The sequence below is a fragment of the Gorilla gorilla genome, chromosome 20 (assembly GCF_029281585.2).
Source record: "Gorilla gorilla gorilla isolate KB3781 chromosome 20, NHGRI_mGorGor1-v2.1_pri, whole genome shotgun sequence".
Taxonomy (NCBI): Eukaryota; Metazoa; Chordata; class Mammalia; order Primates; family Hominidae; genus Gorilla; species Gorilla gorilla.
Window position 1 is genome coordinate 20447332 of NC_073244.2, and position 14139 is coordinate 20461470.

A 14139-nucleotide genomic window follows, 5' to 3' on the forward strand; every position below is an offset into this window, starting at 1 on the left:
AGCCAGGCTTCCATAATAACAAGTTTATTCTCATACAATCTCTAGCTTCTCAACAGTGGCGCCTGGAAAGGGGAGGTGAAGCTGCATGCGGGCGGCTCCGGGTGGGCGGCTCTGGCACGTGGTGGTTACCGGCTCTGCTCAACTGTAAGACATGAGATGCAGTGAACCGAAGGGCCGGGGGAGGAACCCTCTGCCCCAGACCCCTGGCCCTGCCCAAGGCACTTACTGTATGTGGAGATGTCGATTTCCTCTGGAAGTTCTGCCACATTAACTTCAAACCGGTCCTGGACGTCATTGAGGATTTTGGCATCATTCTCGTCAGATACAAAAGTGATGGCTAGGCCTTTGGTGCCAAAGCGACCCGCCCGGGCCACCTGCAGGCAGACAGGATCAGGGTCAGGCCACAGGTACTACCTCAGGACTTGAGGAAAAGCAGGGCTGGGGCCCCACCCCACCGCCAGGGGAAAGCAACATGCCCGTGAGGCTGCTCACCCGGTGCAGGTAGGTGTCCGAGTCCTCAGGCATGTCGTAGTTAAAGACGATGTTGACTCGCTCGATGTCCATCCCCCGGCCAAACAGATTGGTGGCCACCAGGATCCGCCGCTGGAAATCCTTGAACTGCTGATAGCGTGACAGGCTGGGGTGCAGGAGAAACAAGTGGAGGCCGTCAGACACTGGGCTCCTGGTGGTGCTCCCTGCAGCCTTGGCGGGCGGCTCGCACTCACCGCTCCTCCTGGGCCATGCCTCGGTGGATGGCGATGGCCGGGAAGTTCTGCTCCACGAGGAGCTGGGCCAGGGCCATGCAGCGCTGCACTGACTTGACGAAGATTATCACCTGAGGGAAGGAGTGGCAGTCAGGGCCACACAGTCCCTGTGGCCCAGTGACCTCCCGAAGGTCCAGAGCCCCAGGACAGGCTGATGGAAGTGTCACCTGGTTAAACTCCAGCACATCCAGGAGATCAAAGAGCTTGCGGTTCTTCTCACTGTCTTTGAGTTTGACGTAGTACTGCTGCAGGCCGTGCAGCGTGAGCTTGGTCTCATCGTCCACAAACACCTCCATGGGCTGTGTGGGAAGGGAGGTGGGAGGGGCGGGCAGGGATCACCTCTGGGCATCTCGCCTGCCCAGAACCTTCCAGTGGGCGACTCCTTTGTGCGACACTTCCCAGAGGACCTGCTGCACCAGACCTCGGTAAACATCGCTCAAAATGTGGATGTAAGCTCTGGCCCGACTCAGGTGTGGACCAAGCTTGACTCCCAGTTTGACAAGACCGAGGGGAGGAAAGGAGGCTCCGCCGGCTCCCAGCATCCCAGCATCCTCCGTGCCATGTGGGCCGTGCTGGTGTCCTGGGGCCCCAGGCTCCAGGCCCCTGGGGAAGGCCGAAGCTGCCACTCTCGCCCTACTCACATCCTGCATGAACTTCCTGCACACAGGCCGGATGTCCTTGCTCAGGGTGGCGCTGAACATCATGCACTGCTTCTCATGTGGTGTCAGGCGGAAGATCTCCTGCACATCCCGCCGCATGTCTGGGTGGGGAGGGCAAGACATGGGTGGGCATGAGCGTCTGCCATGCAGGACCCCCACCCCAGACCAGACCCAGACCCCTCCCAACCTGTGCCAGGGAGCCAGTGGCACCGTGACGAGGGCAGAGTGAGCCGCGGGAGTGGCCAGTCCTGGTGCCTGAGGGGCTGGGGGGTGGCCAGCGAGCGCAGGCGCGGGAGGAGCTGCAATCCACTTACACGCTGGCGCGGAGCAGCCGTGCCCGTGCGCCTCGAGCCACGCTTCAGGGAGGGGAGCCTGAGGCAGAGACAGCCGCTGGGGTGAGAGCTGCAGCTGCCTCCCAGGACACAAGCCCATCTCCCACCGGCCCTGTCAGGGCTCACTGAGGGCAGGCGGGGCCTGGAACCAACCCAACAGGTGGCAGAAGCCTCATACTCCCCAGAGGTATGTGCGCATGCCTTTACGTCCAGGAGGGACGGGGGCTTGCTTGGGCCCCGTGGTCCCATTCGGCTTGGGCTCAGAAACAGCACATCCCTCTGCCAGCAGCAGAGCTTTCCCTAAGATCACCAAAGGAGCCCCGCCTGCCGGCCGCCCATGTGACCCACTCAAGAGCCTTCCACCTGCTATGGGGCCCGCCTAGTCACTGACTCTCAGCTGGGGCTGCAAGGGCAGAGGACTCACCCAGCTGCTCCAGCATCTTGTCACACTCGTCCAGCACAAAGTGCTTCACATTCTTTAGGCTGAAGCTCCTATTCCGCACGAGCGCCAGGATGCGGCCCGGGGTCCCCACCACGACATGGGGACAGTTCTTCTTCAACACTTCTTCATCCTTCTTGATGGAGAGACCACCGAAGAACACAGACACCTATGGGGATGAGGAGGAAACTGCTCCATGCTGATACACGGCCCAAGGCCCCGACCTGCACGGCCCAGCACCTGCGAACAGGAGGCCTCAGGGGACCAAGGCAGGCCTGAGAGCCTCCCAGGGCTCCACTCAAAGGCAGCCCCAGGCTGGGACCTGCGCAGGCCCCTGGGAGCCATGCATAATTCATCAGGCTTTTAAGGAGCAAAAACCACCGCAAACCTCAAAGGCAGCTGCCCCTGCCAAGCTTGGTAAATGCTGGCTGGGCCAGAGCCGAGGCTAACAAAGCTGCAGAAACCAAGTGGCGCCTGGTCCAGTCCGGCCCAAGGGACTCACCTTGACGCTGGGCATGTACTTGGAAAAGCGCTCATATTCCTTGCTGATCTGGAAGGCCAGCTCCCTCGTGTGGCACATGACCAGGACTGTCACCTGGGAAGTGGCATAAGAAGAGGGCCTTAGGCAGTGTCCTAAACCCCCTCCCCACCAGAGTCCACCCAACCCAGTCCCCCTGACACTGCACCCAACATCACAGGCCATTTGAAGACCCAGTCCAAATGCCTCCCACTTCTCACGGCCCTTCCCCACCCCTCACTCCCTATACCCTCCCACAGCTATTGAAACCTGTCTCCCAACACCAGGACCCACAATGAGAAACAGAAAATGGAACGGAAAATGGCCCGCATAACGTAATGGTTAGACCTGGCCTGCCTGGGTGACATGGGACCTGGCCCTCTAAGGATTTCCTGAATCTTGGCACTCTGGCGGCCCCGGTCTTCCCACCCATGCCATCAGACACTGGACCACACCACAGCCCTCCACAGCACCTTCATCCTTCAGGATGTGCTCTGAGATAACGAGGGCACGGGCGCCAATATGAAGCCCAAAGATGTGCACCCGGCCTGACTCGGGAGCAAGACACCAGAATTCACTGAAGTGTCTCCCCAAGATAGTGGCACACAAGACAATGGGAGAAGACAGCCAGGGCCTAACAGCAAGGACAGTGGTGACAGCTATATTCGGGGCAACCCAACCTTCATAGATGGACACTCTCTAGGTAAGTGGCAACAACGATGCCTCTGGGGCAAGGGGCAAACTGTGGGCACTTTCCAGTTATTTTGGCTTATTGGCAATTTCTAATTTTTGTTATAACTAATTATTTTTTGAGATGGAGTCTACCTGTCACCCAGGCTGGAGTGCAGTGGTGTGATCATAGCACACTGCAGCCTCGACTTCCTGGGCTCAAGCGATCCTCCAGCCTCAGCTTTCCAAAGCACTGGGCTAACAGGTGTGAGCCACCCCATCCAGCCTACTCTACTTCCGCCGCCACAGGCAGGGTGGGGCCAGGAAGGGAGGAGCCCACCCACCTGTCCGTTGACAGGCTCAATCTGCTGTAGGGTGGCCAGCACGAAGACCGCTGTCTTGCCCATCCCGGACTTGGCCTGGCACAGGACGTCCATGCCCAGGATGGCCTGGGGAATGCACTCATGCTGGACTGCAGGAGAAGCAGAGCGTGAGGGACGAGAACCTGGATGCAACCCCGTGCAGGATCCTCACCAGTTGACCGGGGGCCCACAGTGAGGGCAATCAGAAGAGGCCGAGTCCGGACAAGGCGACAGACACCTGCAGGGCTGGGGTATCCGCCTGATCAAAGCAGAACGCCCCGCTGCCGAGGGCAGCCACAGGCCCCGCTGGGCACAACTGATCCGCAGGACGGACGGGCCCCTCCCTCACCCACGGCACACTGGAGGCAGCACCGCTCTGGGCGGGCAGGGCTGGTCTTGTCTTGGTGAGGACCTGGGCAAGAGGATAACACCCAGAAGGCGTACCCTCAGAAGGATGCTCAAAGCCACAGTCCACGATGGCCCGCAGGAGCTCCGGCTTCAGCAGAAAGTCCCGGAAGCCAGAGCTGTGGATGGAAACGTAGGATCCCTTGATGTCTTTCTTAGGGGGAGCCGGTGTGCTCTCTTGAGGAGCCTGGGGCTCTTCCTCTTCATCGTAATCCAAAAGATCGTTTTCCACATCCTGTTCTGCCATGATGCTGAGAAGAGAGAGAGGCAGTGTCCCGCGAGTGGGCACAGAAGGATGATGAAGCTTCATTCAAACGGCATTCTCTGCCGCCTCCTTCCATGAGCGAGCCCGTCAGCTCTACCTGGGCTGCACCTCGCAGCTTCGCCCTGTCTCCACCTCCCCACCCCCAAGCTACCCCATCTCTCCCCCATGCCCCGCTGGCCACACCCACAGACAGAACACCCTCCACCTCCAAGGGCTTCCCATGGCTCACAGAGTTAAAATCCCAACTCTCACCACATGCCAGGCAATCCCCTTGGTTTGACCCCTGCTCACCTCATCCCACACCACCCCCAGCCTTGTTCAGCTGCTCAGACCCCTGGAGCCCCTGCCCCAAGCCTTTGAACCTGGCTGTCACCGCCAGGAATGCTCTGCCCCCAGGTCTCTGCACAAATGCCTCCTTCTCCACACGCAAGCCTCAGCTCCAGTGAACCTCCTCAGACTACTCAGCCCAGAGAAGCCCCCTCCCTATCACTCCCCAAGGAACCCACTGGGCTTTCATGGGGCAGGAGCCCAAAGATCCCAGGGGTAGGGCTGCCAGGATGCTGGTGGGAACTGAGTTTGTGAGAGAGCAAGCAGTATCTCCCCAGCGCCAGCTTCTCCCACTCTCTGTGGTCTGCACAGGGGAATAATTAAGTGCTCTCATGAAAGGCGTCCTATTGGGCCTGGGCCAATAAAAATAAAGCTGAGAAGATGGAAAATGGAATTAATACAAAGTCTGCCTACCTCTTTGCTTTATTAATCTAATGCATACCAAGTGCCTGCTGGGTGCAAGGGACCCAAACATGAGGACAATTGTCTTTCGTCCTCCTCCCCTACCCCAGACTCCAGTGGGGGGGTGGAGCAGAGGGTGACAGCTGCTACAATTCTTCCTGAGGCTGGATGCTGAGGATCCTAGGCCACTTCTGGCCTCGCTGTCACTCATTCCTGGCTCAGAAACAGCAATTCCATTGTCTCAATGGCTGTTTTCTCTCTCTCAACCTCCCTGTCCATGAGGCAGTGAATCCCACCAAGGCCCTCTGGCCAGTTCTCACCTATGCTACCATGCTGGCCCCAAGCTGCTATCACCTGTTTTATTATTATTATTATTATTATTATTATTATTATTATTATTATTGAGACGGAGTCTTGCTGTCACCCAGGCTGCAGTGCAGTGGCGCAACCTCGGCTCACTGCAACCTCCACCTCCAGGGTTCAAGATTCTCATGCCTCAGCCTCTTGAGTAGCTGGGATTACAGGTGCTTGCCACCATGCCCAGCTAATTTTTGTACTTTTCGTAGAGACAGGGTTTCACCATGTTGGTCAGGCTGGTCTCAAACTCCTGACCTCATGATCTACCCACCTCAGCCTCCTAAAGTGCTGGGATTACAGGTGTGAGCCACCGCGCCTGGCCTTATTATTATTATTATTTTTAACTAGAACAGCTTTACAGGCCGCGCGCGGTGGCTCACGCCTGTAATCCCAGCACTTTTGAGAGACCAAGGCGGGTGGGTCACCTGAAGTCAGGAGTTCGAGACCAGCCTGACCAACATGGTGAAACCCCATCTCTACTAAAAATACAAAAATTTAGCCAGGCATGGTGGCAGGCGCCTATAATCCCAGCTACTCAGGAAGCTGAGGCAGAAAAATTGCTTAAACCCGGGAGGTTTAAGGTTGTGATGAGCTGAAATCACGCCACTTCACTCCAGCCTGAAAAAAAAAAAAAAAAAGAAAAGCTTCACAGAGATATTTACATGCTATACAACTCACCACTTAAGGCAGATAATTCAGTGGTTTTTAGGGTAGTCACAGACATGTGCAACCACTACCACATGTGCAATTTTAGAATACTTCATCACCTTGAAATAAAAGCTCCTGTACCCTTTACATATCCATACCCTAAACACCCCACCCCAGCCCCGGGCAACCACTAATCTGCTTTCTGTTTCTATGGATTTGCCTGTTGTTGTGGACATTTCACATAAATGAAATCTTACAATTTGTGACATTTTGTGTCTGGCTTCTTTCACTCAGCACAGTGTGCTCTACCACATCATCAGTACTCCCTTCCTTTTTTCTTCCCCCTCTTTGAGACAAGGTCTTACTCTGTTGCCCAGGCTGGAGTGCAGTGGCCCAATCAAAGCTCACTTCAACCTCTGCCTCCCGGGCTCAATCAAGCGATCTTCCCACCTCAGCCTCCCTAGTAGCAGGAGCTACATGCACCCGCCACCACTAATTTTTGTATTTGTAACAGAGATGGGGTTTCACCATGTTGCCCAAGCTGATCTCCAACTTGTGGGCTCAGGGGATCCGCCCACCTCGGCCTTCCAAAGTGCTGGGATTACAGGTGTGAGCCACCACACCTGGCCTCATTTCTTTCCATGGTCACCTAATGTTCCGTCTCACCAACATACTACATTTTGCTTAACCACTGTCAGCTGGACATGTAGGTGCCATCATCTCTTGCCTGAATTAAGCCAATATCCTCCTCCCTGGTTTCCCTGTTGCCATCCCCCAGCCCCTCCCCAGAGCAGCCAGAAAGACCCTATCAAACTAAGTCACGGCCAGGCGCAGTGGCTCACACCTGTAATCCCAGCACTTTGGGAGGCCGAGGCAGGCGGACCACCTGAGGTCAGGAGTCCAGGACCAGCCTGACCAACATGGTGAAACCCCATCTCTACTAAAAATACCAAAAATGTGCCAGGTGTGGTGGCGGGTACCTGTAATCCCAGCTACTCGGAGGCAGGAGAATCACTTGAACCTAGGAGGCAGAGGTTGCAGAGAGCTGAGATCACACCATGGCCCTCCGGCCTGGGCGACAGAGCAAGACTCTGTCTCAAAAAAAAAAAAAAAAAAAAACCCTAAGAGTACATCACTATTCTGCTCAAAACTTTTAATGGGTTCCTACTGTGCTTAGAAAAAAACTCGAGTCCTCACAAAGTCAGCCTACCGGGCCCCTCCTAACCCGACTCCTCTATACTCATACCTCATCTCCCCCATTGCCCCTCACTCGCCAGCCTTGCTGCCATGTCTCAAACACACCTCAGCACCTTTGCACTTGCTGTTCCTGCTGCCTGGAAGCGTCACAAATCCCCCACTTCTTTTGGGCCTCCTTTGCTCCAGAAAGGCATTTCCTCACAGCCCCAACTAAAACAGCACCACTTCCAGTCAGCCCTGCCCTGTGAGAACAGCTAATAAGCACTCCATAACAATGGCTGAATAAACGGAACTAGAATAAAGGCGTTCAGGCAGCGTTGAACGTGTCTCTTTATTTGACCCTTCAAACAGGCAATCTGAAGGGGTCACTTCCCAGGCAGCAGGGAAAACAGGAGCTAAGAAAGGTCAGTCCGAAAAGCACCAGAGCCTTTTCCGGTATGGAGAGTAGGACTAGCTGGCTGGCGTCAGGGCAGAAGACAAAGCTGGAAGAGCTGGTCAGCCACACAGGGCATGTGTTTGTTTGTTTGTTTTTTGAGACAGGGTCTCGCTCTGTCACCCAGGCTGGAGTGCAGTGGTGCAATCATAGCTCACTGGAGCCTCGACCTCCCAGGCCCAGTGAGTCTACCACCTCAGCTTCCTGTGTAGCTGGGACTACAGGTGCATGCCACCACGCCTGGCTAATTTTTGTTTTAGTAGAGACAGGGTTTCACCATGTTTCCCAGGCTGGTCGTGAACTCCTGGACTCAAGCAAACCTCCTGCCTCTGCCTCCCAAAGTGCTGGGATTACAGGAATGAGCCACCTACCACGCCCAGCCTGGGCCTGTGTACTTGTTAAGCAATAGGGAATTGCTAATTAGATTGGAGCTGAGCCACTCAATCAGGATCTGCCCAAGAGTACTGTAATTTACTCCTCTGATGAAGGGGGAGGTTAAGACCAGTAGCAGGGAAAACCAGTCACCAAATGAAAGAGAAGTAACCAGGGTAGGGGCGTGAGGTAAGGAAAGAAAGGGTGGGACATGCCACAAGACAGGAACATCCCCTGACCAATCCACGGGTAGAGAAAAGCCACAGTCTATTCTGGGCTCCAAATCTAGGTGGCCAAGAGATGGTGTATTTTAAGGAAATAAAGCAAAGTTGTTTTGTTGGTGGGGAAATAAATTTGGGGCAGGCTGGGCATGGTGCCTCACTTCTGTAATCCCAGCACTTTGAGAAGCCAGCGTGGGAGGATGGCTTGAGCCCAGGAGTTCGAGACCAACATAGACAATAAGTCGAGACCGCATCTATACAAAAACAATTTTTAAAAAAGTAGCCGGGTGGGTGGGGGAAGGGGGGAGGGATAGCATTAGGAGATATACCTAATGCAAATGACGAGTTAACGGGTGCAGCACACCAACATGGCACATGTATACATATGTAACAAACCTGCACGTTGTGCACATGTACCCTAAAACTTAAAAAAACTTAAAAAACACACAGCCCAAGGGGCACCTTCTATGTAGCAAAGGCTAAAAAATAAATAAGTAGAAATTAAAAAAAAAAAAAATTAGCCCGGTGTGGTGGCACGGGCCTGTAGTCCCAGCTACTTGGGAGGCTGTGCCGGGAGGATCGCTTGAGCCAGGAGGTCGAGGCTGCCAGTGATGGCGCCATGGCATTCCAGCCTGGGTGACAGAGGGAGACCCTTTCTCAAGAAAAATAAATTTAAAAAAAGAAATTGGGGCCCAGCGTGGTGGCTCATGCCTGTAATCCCAGCACTTTGGGAGGCGAAGCGGGCGGATCACTTGAAGTCGGGAATTAGAGACAAGCCTGGGCAACATGGTGAAAACCCGTCTCTACTACAAATACAAAAATTAGCCGGATGTGCTTGCTTGAACCCGGAAGACGGAGGCTGCAGTGAGCCGAGATAGTGTCACTGCACTCCAGCCTGGGCGACAGAACAAGGCTCTGTCTCAAAAAAAAAAAAAAAAAAAAAAAAAGAAAGAAAGAAAGAGATAAATAAATTGGGGTAAACCAAATCTGCTACGATAAAATTTTCGAGAAACCGGGATGGACAGGATCTAAAGCTCAAAACTGATTAGATCAGGAAAGGATCCGGCGGGGTTTTCCCCGCCCAAAGTGGGTGGCCATGACCGCTCAGGCGCCAGGAGCGCATGAACTTGAAAGGTGACAGCGGGGAACTCACAACCCAGACACGCCACGTGTACCCAGTTACCCTCAAGTGTCCCCAGGCAGGCTTTCCACCCCTGAGTTTATTCCCACCTGGGGACTCCTATTTCCAAAAGAAAGTCTTTTTTTCATTCCGGTTTTTTTTTTTTTTGAGGCAGAATCTCGCTCTGTCACCCAGGCTGGAGTGCAGTGTAGCGATCTCGGCTCACTGTAACCTCCACCTCCCGGGTTCAAGAGATTCTCGTGCCTCAGCCTCCCGAGTAGCTGGGACCACATGCGCTCGCCACCACGCTCGGCTGATTTTTTTTTTGTATTTTGAGTAGAGACGAGGTTTCACCATGTTGGCCAGGCTGGTCTCGAACTCCTGACCTCAAGTGATCCGCCCTCCTTGGTCTCTCCCAAAGTACTGAGATTACAAGAGCCACCGCGCCCGGCCTTCCAAAATAAAGTCTTATTTGCTCTAAATCTCAGAATCCCGAATCCCGTAAAAAGTAGACCAAGAAGAAGGTAGAGTGGGAAAGGGATCAAGTCCCTCGGACCCAAAGAAACCCCTGACAACTGGAAGCTCCAACTTCTCCCACCCAGGCCCCAGACCCCGGCGTCACCCCCTCGTCCCTCTCCAAATGGCCCCAGGCCGCCGCGGGGTCTATTCGGACGAACTGACAGACTCCAAGTGGGGCTCGGAGCGCCGTAGGCCATGACAGCCCCTCCCAGAAGCGTGCCCCGAGCCCGGAGCACCGCGCGCCAACGGCTGGCCCACCCCTAGCGCATGCGCCCCGGTGCCCAACGGCCAACACACAGCGCTCTGACACACCAACCGCCCCGCCCCCACCGTCTCGCGACCCTTTCTCCTCCTCCCCTTAGATCCCAACGTCTCCCCTCGTCCTCTCGCTCTCAGTTCAGACGTCCCCACACCGCGGCCCCGCGCCCGGGATCTGCTGCTCACCTGGCTCCCCGTTCTTCTCCGCGTGCTGCTAACAGAGCCTTCTGACTTCGGTTTTCCGCCGGGCGCTCAGACACGAGCTGCCGCGCTTCCTGCCTCTTGCGTCGGGCTGCTGCTCTGCTCACTGGGCCGCTGCCTTTTCATTCAAGAGAGGCCGAAGCGGTGATTGGGTCCTGTGGAAGGGGCCGGGAGATTATTGGCGGAGACGGGAAGAAAGAGGGCGTGCCTTACGCCTCGCGTTTATTGGTCAATCTAAAAGTAGGCGCGCCCCAGTGAGCCGACAGACTGGCTCCGACAGCGCGCGGTCTCGTGATCTGGGTGTGGTGCTCGGTGGGAGCCGCCATGTTTAGTACTGATAACTGAAGACCAGATGATTGCGTTTTGGCGTGTGCCCCACCCTTTCGAAGAGTGGCGTCTGCGCTGGGCGCTGAAACCAGAACTGTCCCAGTTGCTATCAGTCTACGGCCTGGGGGTCCTCCACAGTGTAGGCTCTGAAAAGAATAGGGAGCTTGGAATGACTCAAATGGACAGAACATTTTTCAGTATTTGGATTTCTATAGCTCCACGATAGTTTTGTCTCCTTGAATTTCACGTTAGTAGAAGCATGCAATAGGTTGTCTTTTGTGTCTGACTTTTGCTCAACAAAGCTGTTTTTTTGAGACGGAGTCTGGCTCTGTCACCTAGGCTGGAGTGCAGTGGCGATCTCTGCTCACCACAACCTCCGCCTCTCGGGTTCAAACGATTCTCCTGCCTCAGCCTCCTGAGTAGCTGAGACTGCCGGCGCCCGCCACCACACCTGGCTAATTTTCATATTTTTAGTAGAGAGGGGTTTCGCCATGTTGGCCAGGCTGGTCTCGAACTCCTGGCCTCATGTGATCTGCCCATCTCCGCCTCCCAAAGTGCTGGGATTATATGAGCCACCCTGCCTGGCCGCAGCAAAGTGTTTTTGAGAGTTGTCCATGTTGTGGGGATATCAACAGCTCGTTATTTTTTACTGCTGAGTGGTATTTCATTGTGTGGCTATACTATAATGTAGCCAATATAGTTTCACTCACCTGTTCTTGGCCAATTGATTGTTTCCGGTCTTTGGCCACTGTTAATAGAGCTTGTACTGTAAGAGTATTTTGGGGAAGATAAATTTTCATTTATTTTAAATACTTAGGAGTGGCATGGTGGCATGGTCACTAAGCTTTATTAGATCCTGGCAGATTTATTTTCCTATCATCCTTCCTCCCTCTTTCCCTCCACTTTCTTCTTTCTTTCTTCAGGGTGTCACTCTTGTTACCTATCATGCCCAGCTAATTTTTAAAAATTTTGTAAAGGTGGGGTTTTGCAGGCCGAGCGTGGTGGCTGACACCTGTAATCCCAGCACTTTGGGAGGCCGAGGTGGGTGGATTACCTTAGGTCAGGAGTTTGAGACCAGCCTGGCCAACATGGTGAAACTCCGTCTCTACTAAAAATAGAAAAATTAGCCGGGCGTGTTGGCTGGCGCCTGTAATCCCAGCTACTCGGGAAGCTGAGGCAGGAGAATGGCGTGAACCCGGGAGGCGGAGCTTGCAGTGAGCCGAGACTGCGCCACAGCACTCCAGCCCGGGCGACAGAGCAAGACTCCGTCTCAAAAAATAAAATTACATAATATAAATAAAAATAAAAAAATAAACAGTCTGGCTGTCACTCGGGCCATAGTGCCAGGTGAGATCTCAGCTCACTGTAACCTCCACCTCCTTGGCCCACTAATTTTTGTATTTTTTAGAAGAAATGGGGTTTTGCCATGTTGTCCAGGCTGCTCTGGAACTCCTGAGCTCAAGCAATCTTCCCGCCTCTGCCTCCCCAAAGTGCTAGGATTATAGGCATGAGCCACCCCGCCCAGCCTCCTTTACTTTATACATCTTTCCACTTTACATATATGTGTGTGTGTGTGTGTGTGTGTGTGTGTGTGTGTGTTTGATACGAATGGTATCAGACTGCATCATTCTGTTCCTTTCTTTCTCTTTAGTATCATTAAAAAATAACTAGAAGCTGGGCCCAGTGGCTCCTGCCTGTAATCCCAGCACTTTGGGAAGCTGAGGTGGGTGGATCACTTGAGGTCAGGAGCTCGAGACCAGCCTGGCCAACATGGTGAAACCCCATCTCTACTAAAAACACAAAAAATTAGCCAGGCGTGGTGGCACACGCCTGTAATCCCAGCTACTCAGGAGGCTGAGACAGGAGAATTGCTTAAACCTGGGAGGCAGAGGTTGCAGTGAGCCGAGATCATGCCATTACACTTCAGCCTGGGTGACAGAGCAAGATTTTGTCTCAATAATAATAATAATAATAATAATAACTAAAGATGATGCTCTCCCTATGCTGCCCAGGCTGGTCTAGAACTCCTGTCCTCTGCAATCCTCCCACCTCTGCCTCCCAAAGTACTGGGACTACAGGCCTGAGGCACTACGCTTAGTCCTTTTTTTTTTTTTTTTTTGAGAAAGTCTTGCTCTGTCGCCCAGACTGGAGTGCAGTGGCATGATTTCGGCTCACTGCAACCTCTGCCTCCCAGGTTCAAGCGATTCTCCTGCCTCAGCCTCCCGAGTAGCTGGGACTACAGGCACCCACCACCACACCTAATTTTTATATTTTTGGTAGAGACAGGGTTTCACCATATTGGCCAGGCTGCTCTCCAACTCCTGACATTGTGATCCTCCCGTCTCGGCCATCCAAAGTGCTCGGATTACAGGTGTGAGCCACCGCGCCCGGCTAATTTTTGTATTTTTAGTAGAGACAGGGTTTCACCGTGTTAGCCAGGACGGTCTCAATCTCCTGGCCTCGTGATCCACCCGCCTCGGCCTTCCAAAGTGCTGGGATTACAGGCGTGAGCCACCGCGCCCAGCCCACCTTGCAATTTTCTAGCTTGTCTTTCCCAAGTTTACTCCAGTACCTGCCCTTCAGGGAAGCCTACACTGACTGCTTCCTCTGAAGTGCGACAGCTACCCCCTCCAGCCTTTGCAGTCTGGGATACCTTTCGCCTGATACCTCATACTGTGCCCACTCATTCCTTTCACAAAGACGGACGTAGCACAGGCTCTGTGCAATTTCAGGGACGAGTAACATGCAAAATAATCAAACAGGGCCAAGGGCCAGAAATGACGTCGGTGTGGTCTAGGAAGATTGCTCAGAAGATGTTACATTTAAACAGATAACTAAATGAGCAAAAGCGGCCAGCCCTGGAAAGATGTGATAGAAAAGCATTCCAGAACAGATAATAGCCAGTGCAAGGGCCATGTGGTTGGAAGTAAGGTGAGACTATTTGTTTTTGTTTGTTTTTTTTCTGACGGTGGGAGGTGGTTTGTTTTTTTGTTTTTTTGGTCTCACTCTGTTGCCCAGGCTGGAATGCAGTGGCATGATTTTTGTTTTTTATTTGAAACGGAGTCTTGCTCTGTCACCCAGGCCAGAGTGCATGGCACTGTCTCGGCTCACTGCAGCCTCTGCCTCCTAGGTTCAAACAGTTCTCTGCCTCAGCCACCCAAGTAGCTGGGATTACAGGTGCCCGCCACAACACCCAGATAATTTTTGTATTTTTAGGAGAGATGGGGTTTCACCATCTTGGCCAGGCTGGTCTTGAACCCCTGACCTCGTGATCCACCTGCCTTGGCCTATCAAAGTACTGGGATTACAGGCGTCAGCCACCGCGCCTCGCCTTTTTTTTTTTTT

The 14139-nt window shown here is 53.8% G+C and overlaps 1 protein-coding gene across 1 annotated transcript; it reads right to left on the reverse strand.

Moving 5' to 3' along the window:
• Positions 1 to 8: 8 nt before the first annotated feature.
• Positions 9 to 10586, reverse strand: DDX39A (DExD-box helicase 39A). The gene is made up of 11 exons (XM_004060164.5): positions 10453 to 10586; positions 4187 to 4398; positions 3725 to 3852; positions 2697 to 2789; positions 2180 to 2363; positions 1406 to 1524; positions 932 to 1063; positions 726 to 835; positions 493 to 637; positions 227 to 374; positions 9 to 142 (listed from the first exon to the last, which is right to left on the reverse strand). The coding sequence occupies exons 2-11, from the start codon at positions 4392 to 4394 to the stop codon at positions 126 to 128; spliced, it is 1284 nt and encodes a 427-aa protein (XP_004060212.1). The 5' UTR covers positions 4395 to 4398; positions 10453 to 10586; the 3' UTR covers positions 9 to 125.
• Between the last annotated feature and the right edge of the window lie 3553 nt (positions 10587 to 14139).